Source organism: Schistocerca americana, chromosome 3 (assembly GCF_021461395.2).
Source record: "Schistocerca americana isolate TAMUIC-IGC-003095 chromosome 3, iqSchAmer2.1, whole genome shotgun sequence".
Taxonomy (NCBI): Eukaryota; Metazoa; Arthropoda; class Insecta; order Orthoptera; family Acrididae; genus Schistocerca; species Schistocerca americana.
Genome location: NC_060121.1, coordinates 826,204,861 through 826,220,584, shown reverse-complemented (window position 1 = coordinate 826,220,584; position 15,724 = coordinate 826,204,861). Strand labels below are relative to the sequence as shown.

Here is a 15,724-nt window from a genome sequence, read left to right as displayed (position 1 = left end):
CCTCACTAACCCTGCCAGAATCTCTGGTTTAGTTATCCCTGATAATTCTCCAGTTAGGCATTGTTATGTTCGTACAAACCATTTTCCGCGCTACTTCCGGAATAGAACTTAAGCGACTGCACAAATGGTCCTTACTTATGTAGCGATCTGGCCTAACATTTTCTGACAAAGTTTCATTTTCCTAGATACACCACGAAGATAATACGTAATCTTTCTTATCTGTTACTCCAGTTAGTTGTTTATGTCCACTCTAGTAGTCTGAATTTACGGATTTCCCTAGTAATTGTAACAACGCTGATCATTCGCAAACCCAATCAACAACATAATCAGACAGCGATTGGTGTTCACTCGTTCGGCTTTACTCAGCTCAGCTTGTATAGCCCGGTCCCCTTTTGCCTGCAGGAAAGTTTATTTCTAGATGCGACGAGGATTCCCATGACAGACATCACGTAAATTATGCACGCATTCAAAAGTCAAATTATGATATTTTTTTAATATGCCACCAAACTGGAGTTGTCATCGGTCCCTAGGCTTATACACACAAATTAATCTAACTTACATTAAGGCCAACACATACACCCATGTCCGAGGGACGAATCGAACTTTCGATCGGGAGAGCCGCTCAAACCTTGACAAGTCGCCCTAGACCGCGCAAACCGTGACAAGTTGCCCTAGACCGCACGGCTACCCGCGCAGCTTATGATTCATTCAGAAATCATCTTACAGAGTGTGTTCAAAAACCAACAGGAATGCGCATGAAAGTCATATGAGTAGTCGATAGACCAATGTGCGCTGGGTGCTAGGCACTTTGTGAAACAAGGTTTTTTCTCCTCAAGAATATGAATTTGGTGCCCCCACCCTCATAGATCCGGGCCCACTACACATGCGTGAATCTGAGAGCTTGGGCACGGCAGTAAAATTTTTCCTATTTGCATCTAGCCGCTTGCTGCGACTGCTTACACAGCCAACAGCCACATTTCTGTAGCCAGAAACGGGAGACGATACTACTCATACGCCACTGAACTGCGCATGCGAATGAGCCTGCTCGTAACTGCTAAAACGAATCTAATGTCAACAGTTGTGACGTCACGTTCATCGGAGGCAGTTTGTTATGAAGCATTGCGTAGTCTTCCTAAAGCCTATGACATATTTTGCTGTTGGCGAACGCTTGTATGAGCACTGTGTTTTGTTGTTGTATATGGCAAATTTCCTTTGCAATTTATGTTTTATTTTCTTTTTTTTTCTCGTTCATGTTTTATTGTTGCAGTATTATTCTGCAGTAGCGGGATACAGTAATATCCTTTGTTAGAGTATCGATTCTTAGCAGTCGAAGGTACAAAAATTTAACTGAAAATAAAACAACGAAAAATTCCCGGAATTCTAATAAATTCCCGGGTTTTTCCCGGTTTTCTCCCGGGTGAAAAAATTCCCAGATTCCCCAGGTTGTATACACCCTGTAATGAACCATTGTTTCAGAATTCTCTTCCAACTGGCGTCTGCACTACATGTTAGTGAGCTGACATTGTGTAAACTCAGCTGCGTTTTGGCAAAAGAAGCAAATGCTAACATGGGAACAAGAGGAGGTTTTAAGCCAAATTCAGCACTCATTATCCTTCTCTCAAAGTTACAAATGATTAAGTTAGGTGAAAGCAAATTGGAGTTTGTGACAAAGCAAGCTGGGATATCTTTATTTCCTCTCTTGTTTTGCCTTCTTAAATTCATTTTATTTTCATTTTTGCCTAAGTACCATTAACATGCATATGTATAATCTGCATTTCCATAAAAGAGAAAGGTTGGCCCTCAGTCCTAAGGAATTATGCATCGGGTCTAATTTTGTTGACATAATTAATTTCCTAATTTATTTTGCCCATTCATTCCTAGTTAATACTTTTGTTATAGGGTGAAATCTGTAAATGTTTCATGACAGATTCTATTGTTGGCTTAAAAACAAATATAAATTATGCACTAGCTACAAACATTTGTAAGACGAACGACTAGGATCGTTGAAGTATTTATTTCGTTCTATTTGAAACCATATTAGCAAAGCCAGCTAATATGGCCGAATCTAAGCCGCACCTGAAATTTGACACTAGAAATTCAAGGGGGAGAGAAAAGTCTTAGGCCGCACCTCCAAATCGAAACAATGTTGGTCTATTGTAATATGAGCCACAATTTAGGTCGAATGAATGACGATACAGCTACAGTAGTTCGGTTCGAGTCTTAAGCTTAGCAGTTAAGCTTTACCAGGTAGCCATTGCTATGCGTCAGGCGCTCCGTCCGTATTTATACGGATACCCTTCCTTTTTCAAGTGCTTCGTCTGGTTTGAATCGGTTGCATATTTTTCTTTGATCTGATAAGTGCCGTTCACTTTGTTAAAGGTGTTTACGTCACTCTAAGCTGAAAATGCATTATTGTACTGTGTCATGCATTGTTTGTCGCATTCTGATAATGAGTGTTTACTGGCTTGCTTTTGTGCGCGCCACCACCGCTTACAATTTTTAAAAAAAAAAAAAAAAAAAATAAAAAAAAAAAAAAAAAAAATAATTGGTGTTACAAAAAAGGTACGGCCAAACTTTCAGGAAACACTCCTCACACACAAAGAAAGAAAATATGTTATGTGGACATGTGTCTGGAAACGCTTACTTTCCATGTTAGAGTTCAATTTATTACTTATCTTCAAATCATGGAATGGAAACACACGGCAACAGAACGTACCAGCATGACTTCAAATACTTTGTTACAGGAAATGTCCAAAATGTCCTCCGTTAGCGAGGATACATGCACCAACCCTCCGTCGCACAGAATCCCTGATGCGCTGATGTAGCCCTGGAGAATGGTGTATTGTATCACAGCCATCCACAATACGAGCACGAAGAATCTCTACATTTGGTACCGGGGTTGCGTACACAAGAGCTTGCAAATGCCCCCATTAATGAAAGTCAAGAGGGTTGAGGCCATGGAATTGGTCCGCCTCTACCAATCCATCGGTCACTGAATCTGTTGCTGAGAAGCATATGAACACTTCGACTGAAATGTGCAGGAGCTCCATCGTGCATGAACAACATGTTTTAGTCGTACTTGTAAAGGCACATGTTCTAGCAACACAGGTAGAGTACCCCGTATGAAATCATGATAACGTGCTCCATTGAGCATAGCTGGAAGAACATGGGGCCCAATCAAGACATCACCAACAATGCCTGCCCAAACGTTCAGAGAAAATCTGTGTTGATGACGTGATTGCACAACTGCGTGCGGATTCTCGTCAGCCCGCACATGTTGATTGTGAAAAGTTACAATTGGATCACGTTGGAATGAAGCCTCATCCGCAAAGAGAACATTTGCACTGAAATGAGGATTGACACATTGTTGGATGAACCATTCACAGAAGTGTACCCGTGGAGGCCAATCAGCTGCTGATAGTGCCTGCACACGCTGTACATGGTACGGAAACAACTGGTTCTCCCATAGCACTCTCCATACAGTGACATGGTCAACGTTACCTTGTACAACAGCAACTTCTCTGACTCTGACATTAGGGTTATCATCAACTGCGCGAAGAATTGCCTCGTACATTGCAGGTGTCCTTGTCGTTCTATGTCTTTCCCAGTCGCGAGTCATGGGCTTGAATGTTTCGTGCTCCCTAAGACGCCGATCAATTGCTTCGAACGTCTTCCTGTCGGGACACCTTCGTTCTGGAAATCTGTCTCGATACAAACATACCGCGCCACGGCTATTGCCCCGTGCTAATCCATACATCAAATGGGCATCTGCCAACTCCGCATTTGTAAGTATTGCACTGACTGCAAAACCACGTTCGTGATGAACACTAACCTGTTGATGCTACCTACCGATGTGCTTGATGCTAGTACTGTAAAGCAATGAGTCGCATGTCAACACAAGCAGCGACGTCAACATTACCTTCCTTCAATTGGGCCAACTGGCGGTGAATTGAGGGAGTACAGTACATACTGACGAAACTAAAATGAGCTCTAACATGGAAATTAAGCATTTCCAGACACATGTCCACATAACATCTTTTCTTTATTTGTGTGTGAGGAGGAATGTTTCCTGAAAGTTTGGCCGTACCTTTTTGTAACACTGATGTAACTTACCAAACGAAAGTGTTGGTATGTTGATAGACACACACACAAACACAAAATTCAAGTTTTCGCAACCCACGGTTGCTTCATCAGAAAAAAGGGAAGGAGAGGGAAAGACGAAAGGATGTGGGTTTTAAGGGAGAGGGTAAGGAGTCATTCCAATCCCGGGAGCGAAAAGACTTAGAGATGTCAGTCAAGGCGGAAGTACAGAGGCAAAGATGTTGAATGACAGGTGAGGTATGAGGGGCGGCAACTTGAAATTAGTGGAGGCTGAGGCCTAGTGGGTAACAGGAAGAGAGGATATATTGAAGGGCAAGTACCCATCTCCGGAGTTCTGATAGGCTGGTGTTAGTGTGAAGTACCCAGATAACCCGGACGGTGTAACACTGTGCCAAGATGTGCTGGCCGTGCACCAAGGCATGTTTAGCCACAGGGTGATCCTCATTACCAACAAACACTGCCTGCCTGTGTCCATTCATGCGCATGGAGAGTGTTGCTGGTCATTCCCGCATAGAAAGCTTCACAGTGTAGGCAGGTCAGTTGGTAGATCACGTGGGTGCTTTCACACGTGGCTCTGCCTTTGATCGTGTACACCTTCCGGGTTACAGGACTGGAGTAGGTGGTGGTGGGAGGGTGCATGTGACAGGTTTTATACCGGGGGCAGTTACAAGGGTAGGAGCCGGAGGGTAGGGAAGGTGGTTTGGGGATTTCATAGGGATGAACCAAGAGGTTACGAAGGTTAGGTGGACGGCGGAAAGACACTCTTGGTGGAGTGGGGAGGATTTCATGAAGGATGGATCTCATTTCAGGGCAGGATTTGAGGAAGTCGTATCCCTGCTGGAGAGCCACATTCAGAGTCTGATCCAGTCCCGGAAAGTACCCTGTCACAAGTGGGGCACTTTTGGGGTTCTTCTGTGGGAGGTTCTGGGTTTGAGGGGATGAGGACGTGGCTCTGGTTATTTGCTTCTGTACCAGGTCGGGAGGGTAGTTGCGGGATGCGAAAGCGGTTTTCAGGTTGTTGGTGTAATGGTTCAGGGATTCAGGACTAGAGCAGATTTGTTTGCCACGAAGACCTAGGCTGTAGGGAAGGGACTGTTTGATATGGAATGGGTGGCAGCTGTCATAATGGAGGCACTGTTGCTTGTTGGTGGGTTTTATGTGGACGGATGTGTGAAGCTGGCCTTTGGACAGATGGAGGTCAACGTCAAGGAAAGTGGCATGGGATTTGGAGTAGGACCAGATGAATCTGATGGAACCAAAGGAGTTGAGGTTGGAGAGGAAATTCTAGAGTTCTTCTTCACTGAGAGTCCAGATCATGAAGATGTCATCAATAAATCTGTACCAAACTTTGGGTTGGCAGGCCTGGGTAACCAAGAAGGCTTCCTCTAAGCGATCCATAAATAGGTTGGCGTACGAGGGGGCCATCCTGGTACCCATGGTTGTTCCCTTTAATTGTTGATATGTCTGGCCTTCGAAAGTGGAGAAGTAGTGAGTCAGGATGAGGGTGGCTAAGGTAATGAGGAAAGAGGTTTTAGGTAGGGTGGCAGGTGATCGGCGTGAAAGGAAGTGCTCCATCGCAGCGAGGCCCTGGACATGCGGAATATTTGTGTATAAGGAAGTGGCATCAATGGTTACAAGGATGGTTTCCGAGGGTAACAGATTGGGTAAGGATTCCAGGCGTTCGAGAAAGTAGTTGGTGTCTTTGATGAAGGATGGGAGACTGCATGTAATGGGTTGAAGGTGTTGATCTACGTAGGCAGAGATACGTTCTGTGGGGGCTTGGTAACCAGCTACAATGGGGCGGCCGGGATGATTGGGTTTGTGAATTTTAGGAAGTAGGTAGAAGGTAGGGGTGCTGGGTGTTGGTGGGGTCAGGAGGTTAATAGAGTCAGGTGAAAGATTTTGTTTTGTATGTAGTGTTGTCTGAAAGCTGACGCAGTCCCTCAGCCACATACTCCTGATGATCAAGTACCACGGTTGTGGAACCCTTGTCCGCCGGAAGAATGACAATGGATCGGCCAGCCTTCAGATCACGGATTGCCTGGACTTCAGCAGTGGTGATGTTGGGAGTAGGATTAAGGTTTTTGAAGGATTGAGAGGCAAGGCTGGAAGTGAGAAATTCCTGGAAGGTTTGGAGAGGGTGATTTTGAGGAAGAGGTCCCGCTGTGACGGAGGACGGAACTGTTCCAGGCAGGGTTCAATTTGGATAGAGTCTTGGGGAGTTGGATCATTAGGAGTAGGATTAGGATTATTTTTCTTCGTGGGAAAGTGGTATTTCCAGCAGAGAGTACGAGTGTAGGGCAGTAAATCTTGGACGAGGGTTGTTTGGTTGAATCTGGGAGTAGGGCTGAAGGTGAGGCCTTTGGATAGGACAGAAGTTTCAGATTGGGAGAGAGGTTTGGAGGAAAGGTTAGTTACAGAATTAGGGTGTTGTGGTTCCAGATTGTGTTGATTAGAATTTTGAGGTTTTGGGGGGAGAGGAGCTGGAAGTGGAAGATTGAGTAGATGGGAGAGACTGGGTCTGTGTGCAATGAGAGGTTGAGGTTTGATTGAAAGGTTGTGGAGGGTGAGCAGTTGCCTTTCTGAAGGTGGGAAACCAGGACATTGGATAGTTTTTTGAGGTGGAGGGTGGCATGCTGTTCTATTTGCGGTTGGTCTGTAGGAGGATGCTTTGAACAGCCGGTGTTGATGTGGGAGAGGAAAGATTGAGGACTTTTATTAAGGATAGGAGTTGACGGGTGTGTTCATTGGCTGAGTTGATGTGTAGGTTAAGGATTAGGTGGGTGAGGGCTATGGATTGTTCAGTTTGGAACTCGTATAGGGACTGATGGAAAGAAAGGTTACAGCCAGAGATGGGAACTTTAAGTGTGAGGCCTTTGGAGGTAATGCCAAATGTCAGACAAGCCTGAGTAAATAAAATATGGGAGCGTAATCTGGCTAGGGCGAAGGCATGTTTGCGGAGGGAATGTAAATAAAACTTAATGGGGTCGTGGGGATGTTGTGAGGGTGGATTTTTGTAAGCATGTGTTAGGCAGACCTCTTCAAAGCCTTGCATCAGTGACACAAAGCCGAGTCCACAAGACCAGGCGGACTGTGATAACCAACAAGAAGAAGGATATGCTTGATCTTATAAAATTTATTCCTACTGTATATCGCGAATTCTTCAAGAACTTGCCTATGAAGGTGACTACTCAACGTTCAGATTCCCGGGATCACATTTCGGATGAGCAACAAACCTGTATTCACACAATGTATTTGAAGTTACAGTAGATGACTGATAAAAGGGTTCCCTTTCTTTTTTGTTAAACAAGTCATTTCCTGCACATTTCCTGTATGATATTCTGTTTTGTTAATATATTTACAGACTTTAGTGCATATTATCACATATTCACCAATACAAATAAATTATTAACGTTAATAATTGTTTATACACTTCTTAATTAATGCTCCTCTTACTCAAAACTATCGTAGGTGGAGTTACACCACTTGTGCATTTTCCATGTTGTCTGCTTTTGTACATGAGGGGTTCAGAGCACATTTGGTAACTAAGTAAGGCTAGGTGGACTGTGAGGAAATGTCAGCGTTGGTCACGTAATTTTGATTTGTGTCAATTCAGCTAATGACCACACCGACTCTCTTCAAGGTCTGTTTAAATAACTCTTCATTATGTGTATAAGCAACTGGCCATGCTATTCCAAGCTCAATATGGCGAGGGAGAAAGAGTGCTAACCAAGATCTCGCTATACGCACTTCAAAATAAATAAAAGCAGTGAACATATCACAAAAAAGCAACAGTGTCTCTATTGTCAAATGATGGAAGGAAGTCTGCCTTGAATTCTGTATATTTTTCTGCATTGTCTTAGTAAGGCACAATTCTCTTGGAAAGGGAGTATCAGTAGCTAAAGAAGAGGGAAAGGGCGGCAGGGGGGGGGGGGGGGGGGGAAGAAGAAAACGAGACAGCAAATAAAATCACACACCAGAGCTGAAGCTGATTTTCAATATCACAAGAGAGTAAGAATGGGGTAGAGAAGTAATTATTGTTTGTGGCATTTTGGCAGTCCATAAATACATACTGCCATTGGAATCTTTGGGAGACAGTACATCATGTTTGCTTCACAACAACTGCAATAAGATCTGCATTGATCCGTTCTTAGTAGGAACACGATAGTGGCTGCACTGTCTATGAAGATAGTAGCTTTACTTTTGTTTGTACACAGCAGTAAGAATTTCATTTCACCTACGCTCAAGACAGCCTTTGTTTTGCACCAGGGATAGTGATGATTTTTAGACTGGCATATCATAAGCTTCCAGTACTCTGTGTATTATTTTGATAAGTGGTTTCACAAAATGGAACTTCATCAAATTTAGGCTCAAACACATTAGAAAGCAAATTTAGGTAAGGCACTTAGAATCAATGCCGGCATCATTTTCTTTCTTCTTGGTAACAGTGTCACATATGTTCTTTTACATTTATTTGCACCTATCATACAGTTAGGACTGGGTAAAAATAAATAAAGAAATTCACTGAAATGTGACTAACAGTGAAAGCAGCTTAAGTTGGATATTTCTTTTCTTTATTGTGAGTGACAAATGACGCGTTGTACCCATCAGCAGCAGAAACAAAATAATCAAACAGCATTACCGAATTATTTAAATATACTCCTTCAATTACTGATGTTGGATACAATGGCTGACTAGTTCAGAAAAATATTTATTTACATAACCTTTGCAGTTAACTACAGCACAATGAATTTTTTAACAGTTCACACCCATTTCAAAATTGTGAAGTTTATCGTGTCAGTCACAGAGAGCATAAAATATTCTTTATTTCTTTGCACTAAATGGTGATTCCAGTTCTCAATTTTTCACATATATCTTGAAATACATATATATCACAAATCCTAGAGCATAGAATACACACGTTATACATACATTTTTGTCAGCCATTAAATTACATTATTATCTCTTTTTTTTTTTACAAAACGTATTCTACAAATTAATTAATTTGTAACCTGACAGGGGCCTAATCTAGTTTCACTCCCCCAGGCCTCTGAGAAGCTTAGTGCTTAGTCCGCCACTGCAAATGGTATATATAACGAGAGAGAAAAGGACAACTACATCATTATGGCATTGCCTTTAGTGTCTGGTGATAGTGATGTGAAGTCTTTAAAAATATGCTAGCTGAAGTAACAGTGTCAGCAAAATTGGCAGTATCTGCACTTCAAACGGTGCACATTAGCAGATTTGCGTTACCATTAGTTGATAACCGTACCCATTTACAGTACAAAAAGACTCAATCTGAAAAGCAGAATAGTCGATTGCCAGACTTAATCTGTCTTGGAAATCAATAGTGTAAAACCTCTATAAGCCACGACATATTTTTATGATAGTTGTAGGATAATGTTACACAAATTATGACGATTTGCTAAGAAAAGAGGACAGAATTGATTGAATTCACCAGTTGAGATCGAAGATCAAGAAGTAAAATAAATAAACTTTATCAAAGTTTTCAATACTCACAATAAAACCTTTCCCTGTAGGTGTGTTCGTAACTGGTACACACGGCAATGGAAGATTATCTTTACAAGTCAGATGGCAAACTCCTCTGCAGTCACGACACTTGAGTGCTATTTTACCAAATTTGATTCTGAAATGAACATAAATTACTTTTAACTGACGATATGCAAACTGACTTACAGTGAAACACTTATTTTACATTTTCTTGAGGTCCAGACTTAAAAACCATAGAAGTGAGGGGAATGCAGAATTGAGGAAAACATTAAAACCCCACAAAATACAAGCATAAACATATGTAATCGGCATCTATGATAGAAAATAATAATCCTCCCCAATACAATGTATAAAATCTGCCTAAGTGAAGGAAATTAAACATACAATACACTGATAATGAATTTCATCAGTTCTCAAAAAAATCACAGCTGTGTAACAGCAGGTAGAAACTCGCCAAAAAATTGAAATTGGTATCTGGGTGCTAGGCAATCGAGCTGGTCTCCAACATGCTACGACCACAAATTATACATCAAATCACGCGTTTTTGAGACCTATTTCCTTTGCGTTCACCCAAGGAAAGTCAAAAATTGATGAACATGGTGAATTAAACCGAAAACTGTGAAGGCAGTGAAAGGCATCGGAATCAAACGTTTGGTGGCTTGTGTTTTCTTTCAGTGGCGAATGGCAGTTTAATTGGGTCGAATAGACTTCAAGCTGCGTACACACTAAGCTTGAAACATGTTTCCAGCTACTTGATGTTGACACCATTGGGAACATCTTTTGAAACACAGAAATGTTTATCTGTAGCTGCGTCGGTACAGATCAAAGGAAACCATGTTTCAGGCCAGCTACTGCATGTCACTGCTGCATGAGGCAAGTATGTGTTTATATGGTGGATTGTCTCTTCTGTGTTATAGAATTGTTAGGCGTTTCATTTTCTCATGCTGTATTAAGTATTTCCATGGGGGTGGAGGGGTGAAATGCAGTGGACAAGGCAGCAGACTGTAGTGTTCTTATACCTGTACCAGGCTGACAGCTGCTTGTGGAATATATGAAGCAAGCAGTACAAGAACAGCAATAAAACAAGATACTCTGCAGAAACTGCTATTACATTTGGCAAAGCTTGCTTCAAAATGTGAAATAAATGCTCAAGGCTCTGGAATGAATCTCCTGTTGGCATATAACTAAGACAACAGCATGTCTGGTTGTAACTGCATTCCCGATTTTTTTTAAGGATGATGATATATGTCAGAAATTCAAAATCGTTAGATGATATCCAACTGAAATTACACAAACTAGAGCTGTATATACAGTTCCCACACATAGCTAGTATCCCACCAGTTCTGTAGTATGTTTTTGCTCACCAAAAAAGACGATTATATGCAAAACAACGAACTCATTCCTTACAACAACTAATCCTATTTTCTCAACCATTAACAACTACTATACAAACTCTCCATCAAAATACTATCATAGTTTTAAAACCAACTACAAAATTATTGTGATAAATGCGACCTTATTCTGTAAATCTACGAAACACAGAGATGCTTATGGCCAACGGGTTACGATAAATAAATAAAAACAGAATGAATGACGATAATGTCTTTCTGTTTTGTTTGCGTAAACCTTCGAGCATTAATAATGCAGCAGCACATATTACAGTTTCCTCATTTCTATATATACCATGGCAGACAATATGAAAACAACACAACACACAGTGTTGCAGACGATGCAGATACACTAAAAGATGTTTACTGCAAATATGGACAGAAACAGAGCAAGAAACGAAGTCGGAAACTGATGCAGTACATTGCAGGAAATGTTTCCAACTGAAACATGTTTCCAGTGGCAGTGTGGACACAGCTGCACACTGCTTTTTGCAGTTATGACATCACTAGTGGGCTTTCGACTATCAGCTTATGCAAGCACTTGTGAATTGTGTGCATTTCAATTGTTCATTTCCTTCCTAGTGTGTGACATGTATGTGCACAGTACACCATCTGAAAGCAACGGTGCATTTAAAGTCTATCAAAGATACCTTACACTTATCATCGTTAGCTGACAGAGGATTTAAGTTCACAACTCACTGCATGCCAATATTTTTTTCAACATATTGTTGTTAACGTGTTCATTATAGTCTTAATACAATATGTTCTGCAATATTTGATGATGTTAAACGTTTATTTATGGTTTGAGAATGAATGATGAAATATACATTTGCCTGTTTATTTCCAAATGTGTGGTGATCCCAAGCGTGGTTACACAGAAAACTACGAGGACAGCTTACATTCCTGCAAGTTAAACGAGCAGCAATAAAATTAATATTGTTCCTTGTCACACATACTTGGTTGTTTATTTCCGAATATGTGGTGATTTCTAAGTGTGTGGTTACGAAGGAATCTAATAGAATAGCTTAAATTGCTGCAAGTGAAACAATGAACACTTCTTCCTTGTCACAAATTTTTCACATGTTGCACAACCACGAACATATTCTTCTAAAGAGCTCTTGCTACAACTGAGATTTTCCTGTCACTATCGCACCCATAAACATCAACCTAATGCTATAGCGACCAATAACTCAATAGCCTCATTCTAATTGCTTCCACATTGCCACCACATTATGATTAAGTCAGTTCCTGAAAAACGTAGTGTGAAATGTACTTGACCCATCATCACTGTGCAGTAAGCCAAACATTACAAGTTGTGTCGGCAATGCTGATAGTGAGTTATGTCAGCATTTCCTCTCTCTGCAACAGCCTGAAATTTCCATTAACTGCGTTCATCCAAGGTGCAAACTCCTGTCTTTTGGGCCACTTCTAACTCATTTAGTCACATCAGACGTCACTAGGAAGAAAACGGGACAAAGTAAAGTGAGACTAAGTAAGAATGTAGAATCAAGTAAATTTTACTAGGAAGAAATATATATTAAAAAAAATAAATAAAATAATAAAAAAAAATAGTTAGGATTGATTTTACGAGTTTTTCACAGGGACTATGAATTTATCGTGTAGGACCGTGAAATACATAAAATTGGCGAACGTAAAATCGAAGTTCCACTGTAGTTTCTTTTTATATCTATTTACTTCTTTCACTTATTATTCAGGAACAGAAAACAGCAGAAACATCAGAACATTAGTCTGACACATAAATTAACAAAGATGTCTCAGTTTTAATTATCAGCTTAAAAATAGTTATGTAATTAATTTTTGTTTATAGCAGCACGTCTACTGTCCTGGACAAATTAAAAAACCCTGTGCCACAGTATAGTAGCACATGCTAGAAGAACCAGACCTAAATGTTTCAGCCCATTTCCAATTTATCGATGGAAGGCAGAAAACATAGGTGCTGAAAGGAAGGAAAAAATTGATGGAAACTACGTACTAGGCAAGAGATGGAGTACATGGAACTAACAGTGAATGTCATATGGTATCACAGGTTAGTTGTAGGACTGTTGATGTTTTTAAAAATATAGAGAATCCGATAAAACAATATTTAAACAAATATCATTGGCCCTTGTTATACTTACAGAAAGTATCGACATGGCAAAGAAAAAAATATCAATGTCTCATTCAATAAAAATATCATTATTGAATCACGTTGGGTCTTTTCCATTCTTTATCCACTTACTAGGCACGCAACTCTCCAGATCATGATTTACAATCTGCTTAAACTTTGCCCATAATTCCTCTACATCCATCTTAATGGAACTAAGTCATGCCACTTCACTATCTAAGTGAGATTTTAGTAACTGTTTACTTGCTCTATCTACCAGAAACACTCTCCTAGCATTCTTAACTGATTTATTAACTTTCAGAATCATAGCTGCTATAATGAATCTCTATCACTAATCCCTGTTTCTATACTGACACAGTCTATAATGTCCCGCCTATTTCTAGCTAAAAGGTCCAAGTTATTTCCATTGCGTGCGGGCTGCCGTGTTAGCTGCTCAATACAATTTTCAGAAAATGTGTTCAAAAGTATTTTGCATGACTGTCTGTGCTCTGACAATGCATCCATAGACATCCCCGTCATACTTGGCAAGTTGAAGTCGCCTCCAGCTAGTATTGCATGATCTGGGTATTTATACACTATTGAACGTAGACTTTCTTTGAATGACTCTAGAACTGTAACAGTGGAGTAAGGTGGCCAGTAAAAACATCCAACAATTAACTTAGTTTCACCGACAACTGTTGTATGTCACCAGAAGACTTCATGGTCACACTCAACTCAGACTTCAATAGAGAGAATATTTTTGTGAACTGCAATGAACACTCCCCTTCCTATGGTCTCTAATCTGTCTTTGCGATGTATGTTCCACAACTCACTAATTCTCTCAGAGCTTTCCACTTCAGGTTTCAGCCACCTCACAGCACAAGAATAATTTGAGCACAAAACTTTTCCGGCGGGGCAGCAAATTCAGGAACTTTATTATGAGTTCTTCCAATTCAACGAATTCGAACATAAAACATTGGCAAACAATCTAAACAAGAACCCTAAAAAGTTTTGGTCATATGTAAAATCGGTAAGCGGATCTAAATCCCCTATTCAGTCACTCGTTGACCACGATGGCACCGAAACAGAGGACGACCGAAGAAAGGCAGAAATACTGAATTCAGTGTTCCGAAACTGTTTCACTGCGGAAAATCGTAACACGGTCCCTGACTTCAGCCGTCGCACAGACGCCAAAATGGAAAATATTGAAATAAACGATATCGGAATTGAAAAACAACTGCTATCACTTAGTAGCGGAAAAGCATCCGGACCAGACGAGATACCCTTAAGATTCTACAGTGATTATGCTAAAGAACTTGCCCCCTTTCTATCAGCAATTTATCGTAGATCGCTGGAAGAACGTAAAGTACCTAGCGACTGGAAGAAAGCGCAGGTCGTTCCCATTTTCAAGAAGGGTCATAAATCAGATGCGAATAATTATAGGCCTATTTCGCTTACGTCAATCTGTTGTAGAATAATGGAACATGTTTTGTGTTCTCGTATTATGACGTTCTTAGATAATACAAATCTCCTTCATCATAACCAACATGGATTCCGCAAACAGAGATCATGTGAAACTCAGCTCGCCCTATTTGCCCAAGAAATTCACAGTGCCGTAGACACTGGCGAGCAGATTGATGCCGTATTCCTGGACTTCAGGAAGGCATTTGATACGGTTCCGCACTTACGTTTAGTGAAAAAAATACGAGCTTACGGAATATCGGACCAGGTTTGTGATTGGATTCAGGATTTCCTAGAAGAAAGAACACAACATGTCATTCTTAACGGTTCAAAATCTGCAGATGTAGAGGTAATTTCGGGAGTACCGCAGGGAAGCGTGATAGGACCTTTATTGTTTACAATATACATAAATGACTTAGTTGACAACATCGGTAGCTCTGTGAGGCTATTTGCAGATGACACGGTTGTCTACAAGAAAGTAGCAACATCAGAAGACTCGTACGTACTCCAGGAGGACCTGCAGAGGATTAATGCATGGTGCGACAGCTGGCAGCTTTCCCTAAACGTAGATAAATGTAATATAATGCGCATACATAGGGGCAGAAATCCATTCCAGTACGATTATGGCATAGGTGGTAAATCATTGGAAGCGGTAACGACCGTTAAATACTTAGGAGTTACTATCCGGAGCGATCTGAAGTGGAATGATCACATAAAACAAATAGTGGGAAAAGCAGGCGCCAGGTTGAGATTCATAGGAAGAATTCTAAGAAAATGTGACTCATCGACGAAAGAAGTAGCTTACAAAACGCTTGTTCGTCCGATTCTTGAGTATTGCTCATCAGTATGGGACCCTTACCAGGTTGGATTAATAGAAGAGATAGACATGATCCAGCGAAAAGCAGCGCGATTCGTCATGGGGACATTTAGTCAGCGCGAGAGCGTTACGGAGATGCTGAACAAGCTCCAGTGGCGGACACTTCAAGAAAGGCGTTACGCAATACGGAGAGGTTTATTATCGAAATTACGAGAGAGCACATTCCGGGAAGAGATGGGCAACATATTACTACCGCCCACATATATCTCGCGTAATGATCACAACGAAAAGATCCGAGAAATTAGAGCAAATACGGAGACTTACAAGCAGTCGTTCTTCCCA

The 15,724-nt window shown here is 41.0% G+C and overlaps 1 protein-coding gene across 1 annotated transcript in view; it reads right to left on the bottom strand.

Annotated features, from left to right (window-relative positions):
* LOC124605507 (rac GTPase-activating protein 1) overlaps nucleotides 1-15,724 on the bottom strand; it is a 151,292-nt gene that overhangs the window by 57,891 nt on the left and 77,677 nt on the right. Inside the window, exon 7 of the mRNA XM_047137240.1 lies at nucleotides 9,622-9,748. Within this exon, the coding sequence (XP_046993196.1) occupies nucleotides 9,622-9,748 (127 nt within the window). The remainder of the gene's footprint in view (nucleotides 1-9,621; nucleotides 9,749-15,724) is intronic.